Source organism: Solanum verrucosum, unplaced genomic scaffold (genome assembly GCF_900185275.1).
Source record: "Solanum verrucosum unplaced genomic scaffold, falcon-dt-bn FXZP01000218.1, whole genome shotgun sequence".
In the NCBI taxonomy this organism is placed as follows: Eukaryota; Viridiplantae; Streptophyta; class Magnoliopsida; order Solanales; family Solanaceae; genus Solanum; species Solanum verrucosum.
In genome coordinates, this window is record NW_026020464.1 from 1,905,735 (window position 1) to 1,932,867 (window position 27,133).

Sequence of the window (27,133 nt, forward strand, 5' to 3'; positions counted from 1 at the left end):
CTCGTCCATCTCCCCTTTCCTCTTTTGGAATGGTTCAAAATTGCGAGAAAAGTATGTTTTCCTTAATGGTGAAAGAAATGGGAGTTTTGAATTCGAAAAATGGGCCTCGAATTCGGATTCACCCATTTTCCCCCCAACTCGTCAACCCTAATCTCCTTCTATATATTCCTTTTTTCGTTTCAGTATTGGGGGGGATTTTTTTAAAAAAAGTTGGAAAATTTTGAGTTGGATAAAAAATTAGAGATCAATATTGGAAAACTTAGGAAAAAGAAAGGTGGGATTTCGGGAACAATCATTCGGTACTCACGAACTTCTAAAACGTTTTTCTCTAATTCTGAATTGTGAGGAAATCTTGTCCGAGTCTGGTTTGCATTTTTGTTAGCTGCTCAGGATTAAACTCGTGTTTGTGGTGGTGGAAACTCATCTCCTCCTGCTCATCCCGTCCTTGCTCGCTGTCCATCGAAAGGTAAACAACTCTAATTTATTTTCTCTTCTATTTTGTTTAGTTTCCAGTAGAAGCTTGGATGTGAGTTGCAAAATAGTACGAGACTCGAGATGCTTTTGCGGCATGTGTTCGAATCTAAGCGATAGCTTTTAATCCTCATTTTTTTTAGTGAATACTGTATGTTTAGACTCTAAGATAGCATAATGCTCGTTTTGATTTATTTTCCCTGTTTGTATCCTTCTCGAGTTTGTGGCCGCTTCACTTGTATTGTTGTTTGTTCACGTGTATGGTCATGACGTAATACTCTATCTTTCGATATAGAAGAGAGCATTGATGGAATTTTCGTGTTCAACATTGTGGAACTTGTTGTTGATTTTTAAACAAATAGGGTAGAGAAAATGAAAGAAAGTTGTAGAAGCTGTAGCTTTTTTTAAAAAAAAATGAAAATATAACTAAAATATATCTATAATTCGAAAAGTTAATATAACAATAAAGTATCTGTAATATTTACAAACATTCAATGTGTAGTTTTTATTTTTTATTTTTTAGACATGTACAATTTTACTAATTAATTAATCTTTTTTTTTAAAAAAGAAGAGAAATTTGGTCAATTGTCGTTGTTTTTCTTTTTAAAAAAAAATAAATAAATAAATTTTATTTTTTTTAAAAAAAAGAAAACCCTACATCATAAAAAGACTTGATTTAAAACCACCGTAATTTGAAACAAAAAATAATTTGAACTATAAATTTTTTAAAGGAAGAAAATTTCTCAATCAAAATTAAAAAGATTGGTATAATCATGCAAGAAAGAAATGAAAAAATGAAAAAGTTACTCCTCAAAATTCTCCCAAATAAACTAACGTGATATATTTTCTTTATGAATTTTAAAATTAATAACTACTTTATTTTAAAATTTAAAATGTAAGGGTATTTATTTATTTTTTATACATTTATTTACTGATTTATTTATTTTTAAAAAAAATTAATTTTGCTAATAAATTAACAATGTCCAAAAGGGTAACTCATAGTTCTTATGCTTATTTTCAAGATTATATAGACTAGGTCTCACCTAGGCCTAAAGATTTTGATCTACATTATTTTTGTATTGGTCAAATTATGGTCCAGATGTTTTCCCTGTTCATTATAGGATACTTTGTGTTGTCTCTTCAATGCTAGTTTAAATATGTTGTAGCATAAGAGTTTCGTACACTGTTTTACTGTTTGTATTTGAGTTAGCTTAGCATATTATGTCTTAAATGAATTTATATGGCACCTCTTGAATTTGGAAAGTTAATTTTGAATAATTTTTTGACATGAAATTTGCAATAATAATAGTAAATTTACGTGTTTGAAAACCACGCAAAAGATAAATAAATATTACAAGTCATAATAATAAACCATTCTAAAGTATTTAAAACGCATTTTGACTAACCGTTTAAAGCTTTTGTTTGTTTAAATAGTATCTTTTATATATGTTTTGAATATCTATTGTTTTAAATTTAAATATTAATTTGTTTTAATCTGATTTAATTCCAAAAATTTATGACAAGTATTTGAAGCGAAGAGACTAGTGAATTACCTCTTTATTTAAACTACGTGACTATTTTTCGAAAACCATGTACATTAATTTATAAGAAAGTCTATTGGACTTAATCATATTAATTTATAATTAACTTGCTTACCTTTATATTGTGATATACACACTCCAATCATATATATAAGAAAATATTATTAGCATAAATTGCCATCATCTAGTACTTGAAACACGCTTGAGTATGTGCTCTTGGATACATTACTATTTACTATTTTATAATTGATGAATCACGTTATCGTTAAGAGCTAAGGTTTGAAAGATCTTATTATTATTGGATACTAAATTTTTATTATTATTTTTTCTCATTTTCTCGTTGCATGTGAAATCTGTCCGAATTTTCCATGGGCTCCAATCACATTCCCTTCGCATTTCGGGAGAGCCGTAAAGGCTCAATTTCCCCTCTTTCGAGTCAGCCAACTATAAAAATTGACGTACAGGTGTCAGAGTGGAAAGAATTCGAAGCAGAAGAGAAATGAAAGATTGGGCCAAAGGCCCACTTTCGCACGAAAGAAATTTGTATTTTGTTATTTTTGGGCCTAAGCCTATTTTATTTGAGTTATTATTATTTGTTAGTTATTAAGACAGGTACAAGAAGACAAGGATTGGGCCAAAAGCCAAAAGAAAGGCAAAATTCGAAAATTAGTTTAGGACAGGTGCATATGACTTAAATGGGCCAAAGGCCCAAAACGAAAATGGGCCCAAATACTGGCCCAGGCGGACAGGAAAACCAGATTTGGGCCCAAGTCTCTTTCCCTATTCATTTTTTATTATATTTATTTACTCGTTAATATTTGTTGTTAGCCTTAAGGTCGAAAATATTCAAATCCCCAAAAGACACCCATTTTTGAATTAATCACCTAACTAAATTAGTCGTTTCTCATTCGACTTTGAAATAAATAAATGAATAAATACGTAAGTTTACAAAATACTTCATTTAAATAATATTGCGACATTTTTCTGTTTTCCTTAAAATGGTCCTAATTACAAATTTTGTTCAATCAAGTTAAGTTAAATTATTTTAGCCAAATGATCGATTGTCGGATAACCACATTAGTGGACATTCTAGGTGCTTTTAAAACCTTCCTAGAATGTTAATAAGAACCTCGAACCCTTTTCAAGTTTTCAATAGATTTACTGTTTTAGTCTTTTGAAAATAATAGTTTTCTTGATTTTTCTTAAAAATTAAGTGGCGACTCTAAACCAGTCCAAAATATATTTTCCTAATAAAACAATATTAATATGATTGATTGATAGTTGAAAGAGACAAAGAAAAAGAAGTTGCTTTGAGGAAAATAAAAAAACTTTTACAGATTTAATTATTTGTTCGTCAGACTTATTAAAAGATATTTTTTTTAGGAAAAACAAATACACATAATAGACTTAGATCTGAATTATTTAGATTCAGATCCTCGTTAGATGCAAGCAAATGAAGCTATAAAAGTAAAAACACAAGGATAAATGAGAAAGAAAGCCACACTAAAACTCAGTCCAATATATTTAAACATGAATACAAATTATATATATCATACTCCCTAAAGTTTCCAATCAAAAATGTGATCCATAAAATATGTTTTACTACTGTCATTATAATTTTCCAAATAAAAACCATCTGCCCTCACCTCCCATTTACAATAGTGTAGATAATTTATAAATTTTCCTCTTTTGACACAATAGACTGGGTCATTATACACAATAAAAGATCTATCATTTGAACCCCACCAAAAATGACAAAAGAACAAAGTCCTATCCATAATGAACTCGCAAAATTCCCAATTAAAGTCTTCGTTTATGGCAGGATAATGATAACCAAGATCATCATTTTTTGACGCACAATGAAGTTCTAATTGTGCAGTATTAGCAGGAAGTTTGTTGATAACATGTACCTCGTACCTTGTTTGAATAACACATCTTTTTTTTGCTAGTGAAATATCAAGAGGAGTGATCAATAACAACAACAACAAGAAGATTTCGATTGAGGAGAATGCCATATTTGGGAGAAGCTTAGTATTGAAAATGAAAAGGGAGAGAGGGGTTCTTGTTTTTATAGATGACAAAAAAAAAGTTAATTTAGTCAACTTGACAAAGTCTTGATTTGGATTCTAACAATTTGTACTTTTCTGTGGGGGTGGGGTGGGGGGTTATTTATTTTTTAAAAAAAACTAGTTAATTACACAAATATTTCTATCATATTTATTGATTCTCCCTATAGTTTAAAATAATTACAATTTATATTATTAATTAATAATTTCATACCAAATTTAAGTCAGATTGATACATCTAGATACATATTTTTTTACTACCAAATACATTGAAATAGGGAGAGAGGCGAGCGAGAACAACAAGAGGCAAGTGAGATTTGTCTATGTATCGCAGATACATGCTAATCCAGTTGGATATGATGTATCTAGAACAAATGATATCTAATTATACCTTCATGTATCTGGACGCACCAAAATCTGGTAAGATTCATAATATTGTGAACTAGCGTGTATCAAAATATTTAACTCCTAAACTAGTGGAATTTTTGTAAGTTACCCTTATTTTTTTGAAAAAAATGTCAAGCTATGTCCTTAACGTATTAAAAATGACTAAAAATGTCCGTCTTCCATCTATTACATTAAATTTGTCGATAAGAGAGGATTGCTCAAATGGTAACAACCCTCATCATTCAGTTCTAAGATTGTAAGTTCGAATCGACCAGGGGACCAGGGAACCAAAAAGGTGGGAGCACCTAATATGAATTTAAAAAAAAAAAAAAAAGACCAAACCTACCCCTCAATTTACTTATTGAATAAAAAAATATCCTTAGCATATTAAAAATGACTAAAACATTTCGTACCTCCATCAATCATTTCACTAACACTATTTTCAAATGTAAATTAATTAAGCTTTATTAAGGACAATTATAACATTTAATTAAATATGTGCTTCTAAACAAAATTGTGGTGAACTATTTGTACCTTTTCAAAAAGCATTTGAATTACCATTAATGTATATTGCCTACTTTTGTCTTTAATGTTTTTTTGTTTTTTTTTTTTTGGGGGGGGGGGGGGGGGGCTGTAAATTGACTTATAGTATTATAAATAGTCAGGCAACATCACAAAATATTGGATCACCAAAAAAGTGTTTAATAGATCTCCCTTGAAATTATGTAAGCGTGTAATTGGAACTTCATAATAAGTTGAGGGATACATAAAAATGGTAGGTTCATATCTTAATATCAAAACTCCCTTTGACAAAAATAGTTTTTAGCGACTATAAATATGCACATTAATAAAGAGTGTTAAAGTCTTTACCGACATTAATTAAGCATCATTAAATCCAATGTCGCTATATGTTTTAGGGACACTTACAAAGAGAGTTAATTAACTCTAAAAACACATATTCAGCGGTATTAAAGTTATTGTTTTTAATTAATTACCGCTAAAAATCAATTTTGGTATATTGACACCATTGAGATTTGGAGATGAGCCAAAACACCATTTCCGACTTTCGACCTTGATTTGAAAATTAATTCAAGACTTGACTCGGGATCTAACTTTTGACTTCAATGTCCAATCCACCGCTCCCTACTTGGGATCAGAATTTAGAACCCGACCTCGATTTGAGACTCAGCTCCCAACCTTGATTGGGGACTTGAGATTCGACTCCCAACCCTAACTCAATGCCCTAACAAGAAGTCGACCTAATCTCGAACCCGGATTCAACCCAAACCCAATCAAGAGTTCCAACCTTTACTTCCGACCTAAGACTCGACTCTAACCCAGGAACCGACACCCGATCCCGAGATCGGTTCCTAGCGTAGCTAGATCCAGCCTAAGGTGTCCAACTGAATACCCTTTATTGAAAAAATTACGTTATATATATATATATTTAAAGTTGGACACCCTTGATAAAAGTTATATCTTTGGTGTAGTGGTAATATGTGTCCATTTGAATGAAGGAGTTTCAGGTTCAAACTCCAAATTGCCCAATTTTCTTTGTTTTATTTTGACAGTCACACACCATTATTCTTGGACACCCTTAATAAAAATTCTGCCTCCGCTATTGTCCTAGGGTCAGATTCGAACTGGGGTCGGGCTGGGTTGAGTCTAGGATTGTGATGGGGGCTATAGGATTTAATGTCATATATCTCGAGGAAGGCTAATAGAGTAGTTGATATCCTAGCAAAATACGAAAGGAAAACTAAGGATCCAACTATGTTATGAAACAAGTTAAATGTTTTTGTAGCATCTCCTTCCTTTGTTACTAATACTCTTGAAATAGATGCTCGTAGAACTATTTCGTACAGATCAGTTCCTCTTTGTGTGGATGATCCTTAATTATTATATATAAAATTCTTCCGTTCTAAGCAACAACAACAAAAATACCCATAGACTTAATTAGGTTTATCTTCGAATTGGTCAAATTGAAAATAAAATGAAAAATATTCCAAAAAAAGTGAATAATTCACACTACCTAATTTTTACAATGAAAATTGAATAGCATAATATCTTTATCAAGGATGAAGTTTTACTTGCTACTAATTTATGTGATATATATAAAAATAAAAACACAAGGATAAATGAGAAAGAAAGCCACTCTAAAATCCAATCCAATTTATTTAAACAAGAATATAAATTATAAATATCATATTCCCTAAAGTTTCCAATCAAAAATGTGATCCATAAAATATGTTTTACTACTGTCATTATAATTTTCCAAATAAAAACCATCTGCCCTCACCTCCCATTTACAATAGTGTAGATAATTTGTAAATTTTCCTCTTTTTACACAATAGACTGGGTCATTATACACAATAAAACTTCTGTCATTTGAACCCCACCAAAAATGACAAAAGAATAAAGTCCTATCCATAATGAACTCACAAAATTTCCAATTAAAGTCTTCATTTACGGCAGGATAATGATATCTAAGATCATTATTTTCTGACGCACAATAAAGTTTTAATTGTGTAGAATTAGCAGGAAGTTTATTAATAATATGTACCTCGTACCTTGTTTGAATGATGCATTATTTTGAGTCAATTCATACTTGTGTTAAAAATATTTACATTCAACTATCAATATGATGTTTATAATTAGTGTTCTTGTTTAAATATATCATAATAATAATATCAATGAATTTTCATTTCCAGTAGTTACTAGAATTATGACAATATTTAATCATCAATTATACATAATTACTTCATTTATAAAAAATAAAAAAATAAAAACACTTATTTTTCAAGAAAATAGTATGCTACATACCAAACACACTCATAGACTTAATTTTTCGACAAAGAAGATTCAACTGACCACTTTTAAATGAATATAGTTTCGCCATTGATCACGTAAATAATTTAAGCGACGAAACAATTAAAGTAAACATCAATCAAATAAGCAAGCTAACCACTTAATTCATTCTTATTTTTGACTTGTACAATTAGAACATCCACAATAAAATTCATAATATATTTTCACCATAATTCTAAAATTAAAAAAAAAAAAAAAAAACGTCATATTCCTTTAAGACCAATCAGTATATCGATACATATCGATATTTCCATTATCATTATAATGTCCCAAATAAAAACCATCTGATTTCACAATCCATACACATTTTCTTGAAAAATATTGAATTTGTCCATCTTTAACACAAGTTTCTTTATCATTAAAAACATCAAAAGTTTTATTTTTCACATCCCACCAAAAATGACAAAAATACAAACTTTTTCCAAAAAGATTTCCACAAAATGACCAATTGACATCTTCATTTATCGATGGAAAATATTCTCCGAAATCATCGTCTCCAGATTGACAATGAATTTTTAGCGGTGGGGAATCACTAGGAAGATTGTTGATAACGTGAATCTCATATTTTGGTGTAAAGAAACATTTTTTTGCTGTTGATAATTCAAGAGGAGTGATTAGTAAAAATAAGAAAATGTAGATTAATGAATTAGCCATAGTGAGAAAAATAATAAGAAATTTGCAAGGTTCTTTGAGATTTATACAAAAATAATATTTTTTTTTATTTTGGTTGATTATTTTTGCAATGCATTTAATTAAGGTAAGATAATTAAGGTTTTTCTAATGATTTTATGTATTTCAATTAATGGGATAGTAATTTATAAAAGAAAATGAATTAATATAGAAATCAATTAGTGATAGCAAAGGATTTATTCATTTTATTATATTCCTATAATAGTAGAACTACGAAAAGAAACAAAATCAGACAATAATAACGTAAATGCTCTTTTTTAAGGTCACTATTTAATGTGGTGCGGTGGATGGAGTTGTTTTTCCCTTAACCAAAAGATGCGGATTCAAGTTCTAGGTATGAAAATATCCTTTGTAGAGAGTGATACCCCCGAATGGAGCCCTACTCAGCGCGGATCCAAATTAATCAGGCTCCAGTATGAAAAAGTCCTTGGTAGAGAGTGCTACCCCCGAATGGAGCCCTATCTGCCGCAAATCAAAATTAATCGGGCTCCAATATGAAAAAGTTATAAAAAGACCTTGGTAGAGAAGGCTACCCACGAATGGAACCCTAGCTGCCGCAAATCCAAATTAATCGGGCTCCAATATGAAAAGGTTATAAAAAGTCCTTGGCAGAGAATGCTACCCTCGAATGGAACCCTAGCTGCCGCAAATCCAAATTAATCGGGCACTGATATGAAAAAGTTATAAAAAGTCCTTGGTAGAGAATGCTAGCCCCGAATGGAACCCTAGCTGCCGCAAATCCAAATTAATCAGGCTCTAGTATGAAAAAGTTATGAAAGTTCTTGGTAGAGAATGTTACCCTCGAATGGAGCCCTACCTGCCGCAAATCCAAATCAATCGTGCTCCAGTATGGAAAGGTTATGAAAAACTCCTTGGTAGAGAATGCTACCCCCGAATGGAGCCCTACCTGCCGTAAATCCAAATTAATCATGCTCCAGTATGAAAATGTCCTTGGTAGAGTGCGCTACCCAGAATGGAGCTCTACCCAGCGCGAATCCAAATTAATCAGTCTCCGATATGAAAAAGATCTTTGATAGAGAATGTTACCCCCGAGTGAATGCTACCCCTGAATGGAGCCCTGTCTGCCGCAAATCCAAATTAATCAGGATCCGATATGAAAATGTCATTGGTAGAGAGCGCTACCCCCAAATGGAGCTCTACCCAGAGCGAATCCAAATTAATCAGGCTCCGATATGAAAAAGATCGTCGATAGGAGAGTGTTACCCCCAAATGGAGCTCTACCCGACATGAATTCAAATTAATCAGACTCCAATGTGAATACCTACGCCAGGTAAGACCAAAATATATACTATTTTTAGAAATTGTGCACATATAGCTCTTGAAAAATACCAATTCAGATATTGTTACACACAAATCTAATATTTGATTATCTATTGCTTATTTATTTAGACGAAACATTAACTATCGTCTAACATTTAGCAATTGTTTTCCATTTATCATCAGTACAACTAACAAGTTTAATTGCTTCAGCAAGAACATCTGCAGATTCTTGGCTATTTTCTTTTCCTCGAAAAGAACGAGCATCGTTGTTCAGAAAATTCAGAGAAAAACACCAGTACTCTTATTAAGGAACAAGACTATCTATCTGTATATATATTCCCAGAATCAGAAATCAACAGTTAAAAAAGAAGCATCGGGTTGGTGGCGGGCATTTTACATAAACATACCGCTCATTCAACACCCCTATACATCTCTCTACGTTTAAGATACCCTTAAAAAACTAGGAAAAAGAAATGTCATAATCCGAAAGCCTATTTACATGCAAGTTTGTGCAGGTATTAGGACTCGGGCTGCTCAGTCTTCACAGCTGCACGAGGTGATGATATGCAGTTCCCGTTTTGAAGGTAAAGGGTGTTGGCAACTATAGAATCACTAACCAAGCCCACAGCATCAACATCATCAAAATTGAGAGCGCCTCTGAGCTTCCGATTGCTGCAGATGAGAGGATTTGAGTTGAATTGTATTTAGATAAAGGAGTTTTGCTGATATGTGAAAGAACCACGTACCCATTCAAGCGGTTGTTGATTACTGTCAAATCTTTTGAAGGGCTCTGATAAGCATGAGTGCTTTCTCCCACACAAGCATAATAGCTTTTAGAGCTATGGGAAATCAAGGCATCCATCTGAAATCAGAAATAAGAGATGAAATGCGAGAAATAATGGATCAAAGAGGGGTCATGAAAGGTGGTATATTCATTCAAAATCCTATATTTCTCTACTTTGAAACACTCGAGGTATGAACAACTTCAAGTCACATTGGAAAAACATAGACACTACCTTAGATGATCGCAGCGGGGAGACATAAACATTATGAACAGCAGATACTTTCTTTGGAGACATGTCAGGGAGACTGGGAAATGAAGATGGTCTGGGGGATGCTGGACCTTGACCTGAATGAAATGAAGAAAACAAAAAAGGCCACAGGTTACACATTTGTACGTCAGAAAGAAATCATATAATAGAAACCAAACTAGAAGAAAGGTATTACTTCACAACCGCATAATAAAGAGAACTCACCGTCATTCTTGGTTTTTTCAACATGGTTGTTCTTTTGCTCATTTCCAGCAGGTGCAAGCTCGACTAATAATGGCTTAACAGAAGGAATAAACATTTCATTGTAGAACGTGATGATATCAACATGTTCTGAACCTGTTTTCTGTTTTAAATCCAAAAAAAAATTGGTCAGTGATTCTAGAAACTGTAAGAGACTCGTGTCAACAATCTAGAGACTGATCTCATTACCCCATTGTGACGTGCTGATGTCCAGTCAACAAAAACACTTCGAAAAACTTGTGGTTTGCACTGAGGTTGCTTTCGGTAGTTGTATATAATTTCTTTGAAGGTCAAGTTAAGTTGTGAAATCTGCATATAATCAAGAAACAAGGGGTGAAATTAGAGAATTACAGACTATCAGTTCCAACTATCCCCCTTTTCCCTGAAAATTTACCTTGGCAACTCCATAGAAAGAGCAAAGGATGATCTGGTCAATATGTCTGCTGAAGAAAAGACTTGTCCTCTGATTGAGAATCTTCTGAAAAAGGCAATATACAGTCTCTCTTATTTGTTGAGAAAGCTGTAGCCGCTCTATCATGCCATTGATTCTGACAGCAGCCAACTTCACAATCTAGGTGGAACATGACATAAGAGAAAAAAAGAAAGGTCAAATAATCAGCAGGCTAAACCAAGGAACTTGATCGAGAAAAAACAACTAATTAGCATCTAACAGAAGAATCAGAATCCAGAAAATCCACATTCAGACTGCTAGATCCCACTATTTGCATCTGCCATTCACAGCTCACATTTACTTAAGTATTCTAAGGAGCTACTAGAAGATTAAAATCAAGATCTCATATGTCAAATTATTGGATAAAAAGTAGGTTGTTAAAGAGATGCAAGTTTTTTGCAAAAGAAGTTGAAAATTGCTGACCCAGAGGAGCACTTTTGGCACTAAATGGCTAACCGGCATGTGAGCATTTGAACAACGTAAATATGTGCCGGCATAACCACTTCAAAAAGAAATTGACACAGCATAATCAACATAAAAACTGATGGAATAATTGACAGTTTTACCTTGCCAAAGAATACATTGATTGATGTCTCAGCACATGTTTCCCCTCCACCACCAGGGTTTGGTCTTGTTGGACTGTTAAAGTTCAAAAGATTAACACTTCATAGCAAAATACAGATCCCTAGATTATTGAGCAAACAAAAACTTAAGAATCCAACTGTAACTCGAAAGTACCTTGCGAACGCAGACTGCAAAGGTGGAGGAAACTTTGACTTTATATTGGTGAGAGCCAGAAAACGATCCTTCACAGGTGATGTGAAGGAATTTCGCTCAACCAACACACTACGATATTCAGTACACAATCTCTTCGGTGACCGGATATCACAGATATGACCTAGTAAGATTAATAATTTAAGATTAAAGTTGGGTTAGTTTTCCTCCCAAAAATCTAAGAAGGCACACCATTCAGGACTAAACATTCATGAAATTTACGAAGCTTTAAGATTAGGGGCAAACAGGATACCATTAGGGGCCAAGTCGCTCTTCTGTAAAGGCGGCACTGGTGGTAAATTTCCCGAAGATAGGTTAATGTGCATTGCAATAGCATCCAAGGATGGCATCGGTTCAGCCAACAGGCCCAGGCGATTAATTTCAGCAGAAAGTGATGGTTTTGCAACAGTCAAAGAGTTGTACATAGAAGAGCCCTTCTCCCAAACCATGCTCTCCAAGAGTCGTTCTTCAAGTGAATTCAAATGGCGTCTCAGTTCTCGAGGAAGACTTTCTTCATGCCTGATGAAGCTCTCTATCACCTTACTGAGATCAAAAGATGTAATTCCTGTTCTCTCCAAAACAGCTGGAAACAACATAGTAACTGTCTTGTGAGTGGCAAGAACTAGTTCAGCTGAGCAGGCGAGCATACATCTATGAAACCTCTCATTGGTTAGCAATGAAGTTAAATTGGTCGCATGCAAAATCTGGGATTCTGCAACACACATAGTCTGCAGAACCCTATAATACAACTTCAAAGACTCAGATCTACGTTGCTCTGCCCATATGTTGTCCATTAAGCTCGTGCTTTGCAGGCTACCAGCCGCACAATGCTCCCCAGGACCACTACTTGGAAATATAGCCTCCAGAATAATGTGAGCCCTCCGGATCACATCAGCTGATACATTCCTATCACAGGCGGACAAAAATCTCTCCAGCTCAGGTGAAGGTTTTGGCTGTAGTGGAGCTATGACGGTACGCAGCCACCTGGCAGTTGTCATTGCTGTGGTTACAGGGGTAGCTGCCATCTTTGAGTTACCACAATTTGGATTGTTATTAACATTGGATGCACCAGGAGAACAGTAAGGAGAGAGTGGGCTTGTAATTGTCTTTGTTGGGGAAGCCATTGCGTCAAATTTCTTCTGCACAACAGGAGACAAACACAAATGGTTTCAAAGAGTGTTTCAATTTACTGCATGATGGCTTTAACCAAATGAGGATATCCTGAGAACAAACCTTGATTCCATTCATATTGACTGCACCTCCAGACAAGCTCCCTGACCCCAGCAAGCTATCCTCGTCATTGACAAAAATCCTCTCATCCAATTCACCCTTGTTCTGAATTGCATCATTGTAATCCTTCTCCAGTATACATATACTTGACGATAAAGATGATTCCTCCAGTAAATTTTCAAAATAGGTCAAACCATCTGCAACAAACATCCTAACTTTCAGAAAAATCAAAATTAACTAAAGCAAGAGATTGCTGATGTCGAGACAAACCTGCGTCGATGTTGTCCAGGTTCTCTGCCCTGCATTCTGAAGCCAAACAAGGTTCCTTCTTCAACGTTACTGTTATTAGATTATTAACTTTGTCCATGGTCTCCCTTAAGTCATCTATCGAGGTCTGATAAATGCTGCTTAATGAAACAAGCAAGTCCACTTTGTCTCCTTTCTTAACTGTAAGAAAATCAGCTTTAGTACAAGGTCAACGCCATCACATCTCCAAAAAGAAAAGTTGAAGAGGTAGTGGACCAAAACCCCAACTCTCTTAATGCAAAATATGTAAAGATAATTACCAAATCGCGGGGAGTCATTGATGTTGAAATTTCTGAAGCGGACAGGCACATGTATTATTAAGATTGCCTGCACCATGGTTATGAAACAGTAGTCAGATATGTCACCTATTTCTTAAGAGCAAAATGGTAGGATCCCATCCATAGAATTGCAATGGGAAAGATGATTAGATGCACTGCATTCAGTTCTTGAATACATAACTGCTGTGCTAGTTATATCAAAGACAAAAAGGAGTATAAATGTGCCAGCTGAGCTGGTTTAAATGAGAAGTGTTGCTGAAGTACGCATTTTGGTGCAGAAAATGTGCAGATGAACAAAAAACCCACTGGCCTCATAAGTTACCAATTTTGAAAAAAACAATGATGTTTCCATTGAGTTCCACCTTAAGCACATTAGTTCCTGTACTAAACATTTACGGGACACTAAGCACCAAACCTAAAGTGCACCTCGCTTCATGACTTAACCTTTACAACATTGCACACAAGTTATACAGAGTCTATTATCAGCATGCCCAATACAACATACACATATAACAGAATAAACCAGACAGAACCCAAGCAATCAACTAAATAGTATAGATACTGACCAGCACAGAAACTAAACCATTTGTGCATGTCACAAGATCCTTGAAGCGGCTAAATACATGTTCGCGAAGTGAAAGAAAAAGCAACCAGCCAAAACGATAATATTGTGGCAAGAGGATAATCGAATTAGAAGTTGCAGACTGCTTGTCTTCATTGTTATCACTTGACAAAAACAGCTCCTGATATGCGCGCTTGTAGTACCTAAAAGCAGTAAAAATGTTATCAAATGTACCACAAAAAGCCACATCCTGAGTATTAAAGGAATGAACCTCACAAAGCAATATAAGTAGAGGAAATTAATGCTTGAAAAGAGCACCCACTTGCTTAAAAGGCTCAAATGCACAAAGTTGGTCTGCAATTCCTTTGCCTAATACAACAGTTCAAATAAATTTAAGTGGATGAATAAATGCTTAATAATATTTTGTCCCAATTCATGTGGCACACTTTTCTTTGTAGTCCGTCCAAAAAAGAATGTCACATTCTATAATTGGAAATAACTTAACTTTAAAAAAACGGTGTCACGACAAACTGTGCCACATACGTTAGGACAAAGGGAGCCAATAGAAACAACAATAGCTGCAGAACATGAGATTAACCCTCCACGTCATCTTTACCTGAAGTCTCTTCTCCCAATCTGAACCATATAGGTTGCTTAATACTGGACCAACTTTAACAATAAACTGTGGTAATTCTTTGAAGAAGTCTAGAACACTATAACAAACAAAACAAAATTCATAAGAACAGCGATAAAATCACAACTTCTACAAGAAACACAAAGAACATTAGATAAACGCACTTGAGTTTCGCCCCACGCAGAATTTGGCATAGATCAAATCCATTTCCTTCATTCCCATTACTCAGATTCCTCGCTTCATTCTCACTTAATCTCTTCACCGAGAACAGAACAAACGCAAACCAATACCGTTCAACTTCCTCCGGCTGATAAAGAACACACTCAAATCAATTCTAGTCCATATTAAAACCACCTAACTTATCATTTCATACTAAATCAACAAACAAGAGCATCATGACGACTTACTGTTATAGCTCCAATAGCAGCATTGTTCGACAGTAAAAGATGTTTACTGTCCATAAACAGCTTTCTTGCTTCTACCATAAAACTCTCACCCATCGACAACCCATTCTGTAAATCAAACAACAAATGGTAAAAAATACTAAAATCCAAAGTTGCCATGTCAGAAACAGAACAAAATTTGCATATATGGGTCTCTGAACTACAAGTAGAAAATGCAATACAAGAAACTCATTCTGTAAATCAAACAACAAATGAAAAAATACTAAAATCCGCCTAAAAACAAAAAATTAAAATCGCAACACCCATAAAAGAAACCAGAAAAAGAACAAATTTTGCACACATGGGCCTCTTAGTTACGATTTCAAAATGCAGAAAACAAGAAACTCATTCTGTAAATCAAACAACAAACGTAATAAAAAAACTAAAATCCACCTAAAAAAAATTAAAATCGTCATATCCATTAACAAAACCGGAAAAGAACAAAATTTGCATACATGGGTCTCTAAGCTACAAGTAAAAAAATGCAGAAAACAAGAAACTCATACTGTAAATCAAATGTTAAAAATACTAAAATCGCCAAACCCATAACAGAAACTGTTAAAGAACAAATTTTTCATACATGGGGTTTCACAAAATGAATTTTTTTAAGAAAATAACCAACAAAACACAACAACGAACAATTTCTTTTCTTCTTTCTTAACTGAATCAAGCCCTAAAAAAACGGGATTTTCAGCTGAAGTATTTACAAGCTAAAATCAAACTCAACAAAACTAACAGTACCTTGCAGAAATCAGTAAATCGAACTTCAAGAGAGTCCACAGAACCATTCTCTTCAGAATTCGAATAATTCTTCAGCTCCTCCATATTCATCCACAACTCCTAAAAAAAAACCAAACCCAGAACCCAAAATTCTACAAATTTCTCAGATCTGTATAATTAGATCCAAATTCTTCAAAAACTAAAAAACCCCTAATTTTCCCTCGTCTTTCTCTCTCTATCTCTATGACCAATTTTTCTTTTTTTTTATTTGTTTGTTTGCTCTGTTTAGCTATAAACCCTAACTTTAGGGCGGGAAAATACATATAGTGTATGTCATATGGTTTATGTCCATACATAGCCGACAAAGTTGTAGGGATAGCCAATTAAAATTTGACACGCGTTTTGTCTGTTAGGGTTTTTACCGCCAAATTTCCGTCTTTAGCTTAACGAGTCTCCCGCGAAAAACTACTGTTTGTTAAAAAATCGAAAACGTAACGCCTAAAATTATTATTTATTACCTGAACCGGATTTCCCTTTTTTGGGTAAGCTATATTAATTCATAATACGTAATATAGTTGATGTTTTCTCACACTAGTTGTTACTGTTTTCGTAGTAACTACTATATTTTTTTTATTGTGATTTTTTATTTCCGTAGGATATTGATTTGTCGTATGCGAGTTAAGGATCTTTCGAAAATAATTTTTCTATCTCCACGTATGGAATAAGATCTGTGTACACTCTATCATTTCGAAATCCACACGTGGAATCTCAATATTGTTGTTGTATATTAATGATAACGAAATTGTGAGTTTATTAATTATGTGAAATTGCAAATGAAATTAATTAATTGCAAGAAATTGCAAGTGTATTAATTAATATGAAATTGCAAATGTAAAGGATATATATCAAGGCCCATAAATGATCTGGATATTGACCCCCTTGACCAAATCCAGCCCAAGCCCATTAATAAGCATATTTAACATAGCACTTTGTTCTCTCCCTTTTAATTTTGGGAAAATTTTTAAAACAGCAATATTTTAGCTTTTAGTGGGACTCCTTAGCAACGGTTTCATTATTTATTAAAAATGTCATTATTTTAGTTTGTTAAGGGATTAGTTATGTATTTATTTTATTTTGATTAATTTGAAAGAATACAAATAATTAATAACATAACAGAGAAAATCATGAAACAAAAAAATTCAAAAAAGGCAAAACAGATTTCAAATACAAATCAGTTACGTTTTGAAAAGAGCATAAATAGTCATCTCCCCGTCGAGCGTTTTTTTGCTTTCTTCTTAAGAACATAAAAAAAAATTAAAATAATTTAGTTTGTCTTTCGAATCATTCATCTGATAACTTTCAAAACTTCTTCAAGTTGAATATGACATATTTTTGAAACATAATTTTTCAAAATTGACAACTATAAATTTGTCGCATCCAGTGAACAATCGAAAAACAATCAGATATTTTGTTCGATTTTTTTATTTGTTTGGATGAGATATTCGTATATGTCGAGTACAAGAGTGTTATTTTTTTTCTTGATTGAATCAGTGAAATCTTTGTATGCATTGGGATTTATAGCTTTTTTCGGATGTTTTGTATCCAAGATATGATGTGTAACGAATGAAATTGTTTTTTTTTTTTTAGTTTAGTAGCTATTTTTTTCTGTTTGAATGCATACACTAATTTGTATCCCATTAAGTTAATGTAACTAATCGATCATGAACTATATGTTGAATACAACAATATATGAATACAAAAGTGAGATGAAAATACAAAGTGAGATTGAATATAAAGTTGTGAATACAAAAGAAATACTCTCTTCATTTGAAATACAAAGTGACTTTGAAAGGTAAAATACAAACTAATGGATCATGAATTATATGTTGAATACAACAATATATGAATACAAAAATGAGATGAAAATGCAAAGTTATAAATACAAAGTGAGATTGAATATAAAGTTGTGAATACAAAAAAAAAAAAATACTCTCTTCATATGAAATACAAAGTGACTTTGAAAGGTAAAGTAGGCACATAAAATACAAAACTTGTTGGTATACAATTAGGTTGAATACAAAACAAAAGAGAAATACAAACTTGTTCACATATAAATTGAGATTGAAATACAGAATGAATACCCAATAAAATACAAAATTGTTAGCATATAGTTAGGATGAATACAAATTAAGAAGGAAATACAAACATGTTGGTATACTAATTGAGATTGAAATACAATGCAACCTTTGGGTAATACACAAATCAAATGAGGGAAATTTTCCAAAATTTTGAATATTATTTGGTATACCCTCTAGTAATTCTGATTGAATCAGTCATTGTAAACAATCAGATACTTTCCCCAAAATCTAAAACCCTAAAAGCAAATTTCAATATTATCAAATTTTAAAATGTATTAAATATCAAACAAAATAAACATCTATATGAATTTCTAGAATCTACAAAATCTGAAAAATTAAAAGAAAATCAAAAAAAATAAAATTGAACATAATAAATATATGATGAATATTTAAACAAAATCACATAAAAATTAGAAAATTCGACTGAAAATCCTTAATGTATAGAATCAGTGATTTAAACATCAAATCAAAATTGATAATGGAAATTACCTTGCCAACCGAGAAATTTGCTTGAATTAATAAAGAGATTTCGTTTAACAATAAAGAAAATTTCTTGATGAACAACAATTTAGCACCTTGAAGAAAGATAAACTTGAAACGTGAAAGGTGTGAAAGAAACGTGAAAGTTGGGGAACAAACGTGAATGGTGGTGAAAAAAGGTTAATGGTATTGGTTTAATTTATTTATTTTTCACTTTAAACGATTATTGGTATATAATTTAGTCTAATATAGGGCTCTTTCCATAAATAAAATTAATTTAAAATACTAAAATCTGAATACATATTATTTAATAAAAATATTGTCATTCTGCCATTTTAAATTAAATATTTTAAAGTGTTGTTATTTTGACTAATTATGTTAGATATTATGACTTAATTGCTAATTTTCCCTTTAATTTTTGAGCCAAACCGATATTCGATGTCTTAACTCGACACAAAGTTAAAACAATTGATATTTCGATAATTACATTATTTTGTTGTTGTTATTGTTTTTTGTAGTAATTGTGATATATTTATTTCACTGTCATTTTTCCTTTTCATGTACTCAAGTCGAGAGTCTTCTAAAAATAGTTTCAACGGCTTAACGTGGTAATGATAAAGTATGCATATATTCTACCCTCCCCAAGCCCCCACGAGTGTGATTTCAGTATTGTTTTAGTATATTAATTAGTGAAAAAATTATATATAACATTTATAGGACTAATAATTATAAGTTATGACATTACTTTTTATCTTTCAAATTTTAACAATAAACAATTACGGGTTATAACATATTACATAAATTAAAAAAGGATTTAAAAAAATGTCAAATACAAATTTGTTTTAAAAAAAACATTAAAAACGGAAATGTAATTAACTGAAAATTTGAAAATCTTAATGATAATTAATATGAGGCATAAAATTAGGAAAGATATAACAAAAAATATATTTATTTCCTTGTTTAGCTCAAGATAGTTATTGGCATTTTCTCTCACTTGTTAATTGTCTTTCAGACAGTTTTTTTAAGTATGGTGGTCGATGAGATTCTTCAGGTTAGTGTTTATTTAGATTTTTTTTTGTATTGGCTATATAAATAATACTGTGTATTTTTTTCTATTCAGTGACAATGCGATGAATTTGTGAATGAATATTTTCTAATTATATATAAATAAAACGTTAAAAATTTGATATGGGAAAAGGTTACTGGAAAATGCAATGAATTTTGCGAATGATTACTGATTAAATATGCATTTTGTATAATGTTTTTACTGATTAATTTGTGAATAAATACTGATTTAAAATGTCTACAACTAAATTTCTTCATTCTTTGTATGAACCATTATTGATTTTTTTATATGACTTTGGTATAAAAATTGACTTAAATTTTGTATGAAATTTGTATAATAGTAAGATCAAATTTGTATAAAAATTTATAATTTTTATGGCACGAATCTGGTATGATTCAATTTTCATTTTTGGCATCATATTCGTATGAAATTGTGCATAATAGTGGGATGAAATTGGTATACTTAAGAAAAGACAATTACCAGTTATAAATTGTATGATTTTGTATTCTTTTTGGCATGAATCTGGTATGAATCAATGTTTACTTTTGACATGAAATGATATAAAAAGTATGCATAAAAATGGTATGAAATTCGTATACTGATATAACATATGTATAAAATTTATTTGTACTTTTGTATCCTATAATACTAACACAATAATTTATGATGGAACAGAAAAGTATGCAATTCAAAAAGTGTCGGAGCATAAATTATTGTCGTCTGGTTCAAAGAAAATTGTAGGGAGACCACAACTTGAACGCTGGAAAGGTATACTGATGTGAAATTCAAGAGGTCTAAGGTTATGTGCAGTACATGTTGTTGTGAGGGACACAACAAGAAGATATGTTCAAATTACCCTGCTAAAAAAAAACATAATTTTTTTTTACTTTGTTTTGGTTGTTTTACTGTGACAAACTTATGTTTTGATTTATTTAGTCTTTTAAGTCAATGAATTATAATTTCAGAACATTTATTATTTCTACTAGTTAATCATTTGTGTATTAAGTGTTTTTCAAATGTATAGTAAAAAACTAGGTAATGTTGGTATGCAATTGATATCGACCGGAAAAATTAAGTCAAATCTTAGTATGAAATTGGTATACATTTGGTATCCAACTGATGTCCCGGTGATAAAATTGAAAAAACAACATGTAATTAAGATTTTAACTGAAATAGCTAACCGGAAATTAGTTAATGTTGCATCCAATTTTGGTATTGAACTGGTATCCCATTGGAAAATTTGAAAAAAGGCAAGTAATTAACATTTCAACCGAATTAGACAACCTAAAACTAGTTAATGTTATACCCAATTGGTATACATTTGGTATCTACTGATATCCAATTGAAAAAATTGAATAAAAAATATGTAATTAAGATTTCAACTAAATTAATCAGCCTAAAACTTGTTAATTTGTACCCAATCGGTGTACATTTAGTATCGAACTAATCTCATTGGAAAAATTGAAAAAACAAACATGTAATTGAGATCTCAAATAAATTAGTCAGCCTAAAACAAGTTAACTTTGTATCCAATTGGTATACATTTCGTATCCAACTGATATCCCATTGAAAATTGAAAAATCTCCGTGTAATTGAGATTTCAACTACATTAGTCAGCCTAAAATAAGTTAATGTTGTATCCAATTGGTATACATTTGGTATCCAAGTGATATCCTATTGGAAATATTGAAAAACGAACATGTAATTGATATTTCAACCAAATTAGACAACCTAAAACAAGTTAATGTTGTATTCATTGGTATCCATTTGGTATCCAACAGATATCCCACTAGAAAACGAAAAAAATAATGTAATTGATATTTCAACCAAACTAGATAACAAAAAACAAGTTAATATTGTATCCAATTTGTATACACTTTGTATCCAGAGCATGCTCTTTTGCTATGCGCGGTCCATCATTTTTCTATTTGTATCCGACTTGTTGAAATATTAATACTAACACCATATGAAATTGGTATCCATGTGCAAAAATTAAGTATAACAATATATGTTTTTATACTCAATATAAAACATACTCTGATTTTCAAAAATCATGAATAAATTTTGTTCAATACTATGCATTTATGCATAGTATATATTGTTGTCAAAAACTGAAAATAAATAAATAAACGACATCCTAAAATATAAACATGGAATGAAAGTCTAAGTTGATTATCTGTATAACAATTGATCTCCTTGGTCTTGGTGCAGGATAATAGGTAGTATCCAGAGAATGTTCTTTTGCTATGTGCGGTCCATCATTTTCCCTTTTCTCTTTTGTCCCTTTCGATTTTGAGGAGTTGCAATTTTTTTGCTTCTTTTTCCTTCCCCTTTACTGCGTTTTGTTTCTTCTTGTGAGGGGTAACACTCTTGTTCGCCGGATTTGCATTTTTGTTGGTCGAAGACGTTTGAGTCAAGATGTTAAAAGATGGAGCCTCAATTTCAACTTTAGAACTCGCTTTTACGAATCTGAGCTCTTTCTAAGTGTATGCTCATCTTTTTTTGAAAAGCCTAAAATCTTGATTCTTAGTATTGTGAAAAAGTTTTGGCCTTTCTTTTGAGTGTACAACGAAGAAAATTGATTATGGTGAGAGAGATGATTTATTATTTCTAAGAAAACCTTTGAACGTGAGGGTGGTGGGGTGCTGTTTTGTTGTATGAAAAAGAGAGAAACGTGGTGATGGGATGACTTGTGACAGTAAAAAAAAAAAAAACCTAAAATCAATGTAATATTATTATAAATTAGCAAATGTAAAGGATATATATATCTAGGCCCATAAATGATCTGGACATTGACCCAATCCAGCCCAGGCCCATTAATAAGCATATTTGACATAGCACTTTTGTTTTCTCCCTTAGTTGAGGAAAAAGTGATTACCATTGAAACTTCATGACAATATCTTGTAGTTTCATCGATGGAATTTGAAATCTCATGAAAAAAATTTGTCACACTTCGAGCCTAGAGTTTAAAGGAAAATCGTCACTTGATGTCTTAACTTGCTCGAGTGGAACCAACTAGCACGACATAGGCGTAGAGCAAAAAACGATGAGATGAGTTCAAATCATAAAGTAAAGTCTTTAAAGAGATATATATCCATCCCAAAGAGTATTTAAAGAAAAAAATCATCAAATAAAAATTTGAGTTGAATGACATAGTGACCACCAACACTAAATAATATATAGTTTGAGTTGAATGACATAATGACACCAACACTTTCTTGAATATTATAGACTCGTCTATTTATAAAGTCACAAACATTGAATATCTCATTGCCAAAATGACATACATTGGGAAAATTTTACTCGAACTCTAGTAAAAAAAAAAAAGATGAAGAATAACACGTCTTTTTATCACTAAATTATAGTTAACTAATATACATTTTAATTATTTAATTATAATAAATTAATAAAAAATCAGAGTATGAATTAATAACAAGAATAGACAAATAAGAAATGCATGCCTACCCACGTGAACTCTTAGTTTCGAAGAAACAAAAAAGAGGCAGGGTACATGTGTTCAGAAAAATATTATCAATATTTTGTATATAATCTAGATAAATATCATAAAAGGTGAATATCGAGGTGGGACGTGGAAGTAGTGGGATGTGGCGGAAAATAGTATTAAAAGGTGAGGCGGACACAATCAATATGGAATGATATTTGTGAAACTTGTTTTTTACTAAGACAGTCATTTCCTCATTTTTAATAAACTTATTTTCTAAAAAAAAGTGTTTACCAATAATTTAACCAACCGAACACGAAAAAATTGAAAAACGTCTCCGTACCAAACACTCTTCTCTTTCAAAAGAAAACCAAAAAAAAAAAGATTAAATAAGCTTTGATTCATCACTAAGCAAGCAAAAAAAAAGGAAAAAAAGAGAGAAAGCATAGACGAATAGGGAACTTACAAATTACAATTGAACTTTATATATCTTTTTTAGCATGTGTATTAAAGTGAAAATTTTAACTTATACACAAAAATACTTTGTCATATAATTGGTCGTGATTAGCTTCTAATCATGTTCTTGATCCCAAGTCGGATCTAAGAAGATGTGAGGGTATTCATCCGAATCCCTCGATACAAAAATTACACAATATATATAAGTTATTTTTCTATTTTCGTGAATATATATAGATTTTGAATTTTCTGAATACAAGACTAAGACTGGCTCAGTGGTTAAGGAAGTTTAAAATTCAAGATTTCAAATTTAAATTCTAGACATTTTTAAATTTTCCTTAATGAAAATTTTGAATTCGCTACCTTCGATCATTAAAATTAAGTCATTAATCAACACTTTTTCCCCTTTAGATAAAGCAAGAATCTTTTCCCCCCCTACCCATTTCTTTTTATATATAGGTATGGTCATGTATCAACCAATCAGAAAACTGAAAATTAATTTGAGTTACTTCATGGAAAAGTTATTGATGTAACTATGCTTTAAACTTTATTTTGTATTATTATTTTGTTGATGATGTGTAGTGAAAGTAGGAAAAGATACTGCTTTTATTTAGGCAAAAAGACAAATAATGATCAAGTTGTTTTGTGGGTGAATTAGTGCATAGCATGTGGTGAGAAAAATGAAAAGTTAAAAGAAGAGAAGAACTACGAAGTAGCAATCAAACGGTTAATAAAGTGAATGAAAATCATAAAGACACAAATAACAACATTATTTTTTCATGTTTACCTAGACTTTTATAAGTAGAAACAAGGAATGTATATAGAATGTAAGTTATGAATTCATCTGAATCCAAAAATCAAATGAATTATGTTGTTGAAGAATATCTGACCTCAATCTCATAAAGTTCATATTGTGAATGTGCCTCTAACTCGAAAATTAATGTGATCCAAACACAAATAGAAGAAGCTAACTAGGAAGTATAGAGAAAAAGAGTTGCAATTAATAATAGTTTTAACACTAAAAAAATTGAAGTGTAACATGGTGAGCAAGTTGAAGGTTACGTACTTTACTATAAATTTTTAAGTAAATACAATATATTATTATGTCTTTGTCGAAGGCAGGGTCGAAAGGAGGTTCAGATAATAATAACAACAACATATCCAGTGAAATTTCATAAGTCAGACTTAGAAGGATAGAATGTACGCATACATTACCACTATTTCGTAGAGGTAGTGAAGTTGTTTTCCAAAGGCATTTCAGATAGTTAATAATAAAAAATACACCTAAACTATCGTATTTCTACGAGTCTCATACCTTAATTAACTTTTTCGTGAGTTTCTTACATCAACTGTTACTACTTTTGTATTAAAACACATATTGATGCTGGCCTACAAGCACATGTTGTCGACTGGGAACAAATATTTGGCCAACTCAGCATCGATATGTATTTAAATACAAAGGGAATATAGTGTAGGTAGGCAAAGAAAACTATGAATATGTATGAAACTCACAAAAACACGATAGTTTAGGCGTGTATTTTACACAAAAAAAATTTGTTTTTAAAAAGTGTAAGGTGGGGAGAAAGTTGATGGATGTGCACTTCCCTAGGAATATCAAAGTTAGCTTTATATATTGAAGTTGGAAGAAATCATATAGTGTCCTATAGAAATACTTTTGGATGTGTGACACAAGGAGCTAGAAAAGAAAAGTTGTGAAGAAAAGTAAAGAAGATTTTGGCTGTTTAAACCAAATCTAAGTGAGGTCACTTGTAATTTTGGCAAAAGAAGATTGCTCTTGGGTTAGGGTTGAACAATTTCTTTAAGGTAAGATTTGTGAATAATAACTCTTCTTATTCTATGTTTGGAGTACATTTTATACTTTTGAATAGTTTGTAAAATCTTTGTGTTGTCTATTACTTCATCACATGTTTGTACGAGGATATCTGTCACTAAATAGCTCGTAGCTAACAAGATTTTTTGGAAATCTGTTCTTAAATAGAATCAGTAACGAATTTTTGTTGTTTAGCTACAGAAGTTTTTTTGTCACTAATCTTGTTTTTCTTTTAGTTAAGCTCCAAGAATTAAAGTCCCTTTCTCCCAAACTTGCCCCCTCCCTAGTTGATAAAATGGCCTCTTATAACTCCACAAAATGGACATATACAAGATTCTTACTAGAACCCTGCTAGGGATGTTTTGTGCACCGACATATATAAGATCTTTCCTAGAACCCTGGTAATGTGAGATGCTTTGTGCACCAACATATATATAAGATCTTTCCTAGAACCTGCTAATGCGGGATGCTTTGTTCACCGACATATATAAGATCTTTCCAAGAACCCTGCTAATGCAGAATGCTTGCTTTGTGCACCGACATATACAAGATTCTCTTATTCCACAAACTAGAGTTTTTCATGTCAATATGAGTACCTAAAATTTCATACACTTGTTTATATCTTGACTTAAACTTGTGTTATATTTGATAATTTTTCAGATCATTTCTGGTGTTTGAGAGTAGTCATGAAGAACAACTCAGCAATTAAATTCCTAAAACATGTCATGTCAGTACTATCCACAATAGCCAAATCAAAATCAACAGCCATCAAAAGCAAAACTGAGGCAATAAAAGCTAAGTTAATGGTCTTATCATTGCTCAAATCCAAGAAACTCTCCATATCTGGCCTAGGAACTAAGGCCATTTCTCACAAGATCCATTCACTATTAGGCCATAAAGATCAAGATCAAGATCACAATCACGAAGACGAAAACAATCAGGCCATTGTACTCTACAACCACGCCCCTGAAGTCGGAGAAGATTATTTACACTATCAGCATAACGAGGCTAACGAAGAGATACTACTATTAAGCAATGGAGAAAACTACGATTATGATGATAAGTATCCGGATTTAACACATTCATTGTTCGATGAAGAGGACGAGTACTTAGGTGATCCAAATGCATCAGCTATAGACATGGTAAGGAATTTCAAAGAGGAAGAAGGAGAGAACTTTGTTCTTGAAGACGAGATCGATAACGTTGCAGACTTGTTCATCAAGAAGTTTCACAAAAGGATGAGATTACAAAAGCTTGAATCTTTCAAGAGGTATCAAGAAATGCTTCAGAGAAGCACTTAATTATAAGTAGATTGTTCATTATTATTAATTGCTAATTAAAGTTTATCTGTTAAGACCTCTGCAATATTATTATTATTGTTGCAGTAGTTCTTTTATTTCAACTATGAAGTGTTGTTTTTTCCAGTTTTGTTGAATAAATTTTCATGGCCTTTGTTCCCTAGTAGCAAAAGAGAGATAAACTAAGGACTTGTACTAATAAGTTGGGAGAAATAGGCAATGTATGAATCAAGATTTTGTGTAAGTTTCTAACTATGTAAATTTTATCTCGAGTATGGGATCGATATCAGTAATCACGGTGAAACTTTGGTTGTTTGACTTTCGTACTCTGAATCCAGTCATTCTTTTTCAAAACGGAGGAAGTAATAGTTTTATAAGTACTAGAATTACTATTTGAATTTATTCTACACTGTATAAACAGATAAATT

The 27,133-nt window shown here is 32.0% G+C and overlaps 2 protein-coding genes across 2 annotated transcripts; one reads left to right on the forward strand and one right to left on the reverse strand.

Annotated features, from left to right (window-relative positions):
• Positions 1-9,595: 9,595 nt before the first annotated feature.
• Positions 9,596-16,274, reverse strand: LOC125808725 (retinoblastoma-related protein 1). Its single transcript, XM_049488379.1, has 18 exons — positions 16,016-16,274; positions 15,239-15,343; positions 14,996-15,138; positions 14,814-14,910; positions 14,520-14,566; positions 14,202-14,400; positions 13,618-13,684; positions 13,322-13,498; positions 13,055-13,248; positions 12,075-12,960; positions 11,786-11,945; positions 11,614-11,686; positions 10,991-11,167; positions 10,786-10,905; positions 10,561-10,699; positions 10,321-10,433; positions 10,051-10,166; positions 9,596-9,976 (listed from the first exon to the last, which is right to left on the reverse strand). The coding sequence occupies exons 1-18, from the start codon at positions 16,103-16,105 to the stop codon at positions 9,823-9,825; spliced, it is 3,057 nt and encodes a 1,018-aa protein (XP_049344336.1). The 5' UTR covers positions 16,106-16,274; the 3' UTR covers positions 9,596-9,822.
• A 9,816-nt stretch (positions 16,275-26,090) lies between these two features.
• LOC125808777 (uncharacterized) lies at positions 26,091-26,790 on the forward strand. The gene has a single exon (XM_049488440.1). It carries the CDS (start codon positions 26,094-26,096, stop codon positions 26,706-26,708), a length of 615 nt encoding a protein of 204 aa, XP_049344397.1. The 5' UTR covers positions 26,091-26,093; the 3' UTR covers positions 26,709-26,790.
• Positions 26,791-27,133: the final 343 nt, after the last annotated feature.

Bases quoted from the DNA above. Each gene is read 5' to 3' on its own strand.
- LOC125808725 (XM_049488379.1), bottom strand. From the start codon at position 16,105: ATGAATATGGAGGAGCTGAAGAATTATTCGAATTCTGAAGAGAATGGT. The intron at 15,139-15,238 runs GTAAGTCGTCAT...GTTCTTTATCAG, and splicing joins CTGCTATTGGAGCTATAACA to CCGGAGGAAGTTGAACGGTA. The intron at 14,911-14,995 runs GTGCGTTTATCT...TGTTTGTTATAG, and splicing joins CTGCGTGGGGCGAAACTCAA to TGTTCTAGACTTCTTCAAAG.
- LOC125808777 (XM_049488440.1), top strand. From the start codon at position 26,094: ATGAAGAACAACTCAGCAATTAAATTCCTAAAACATGTCATGTCAGTA.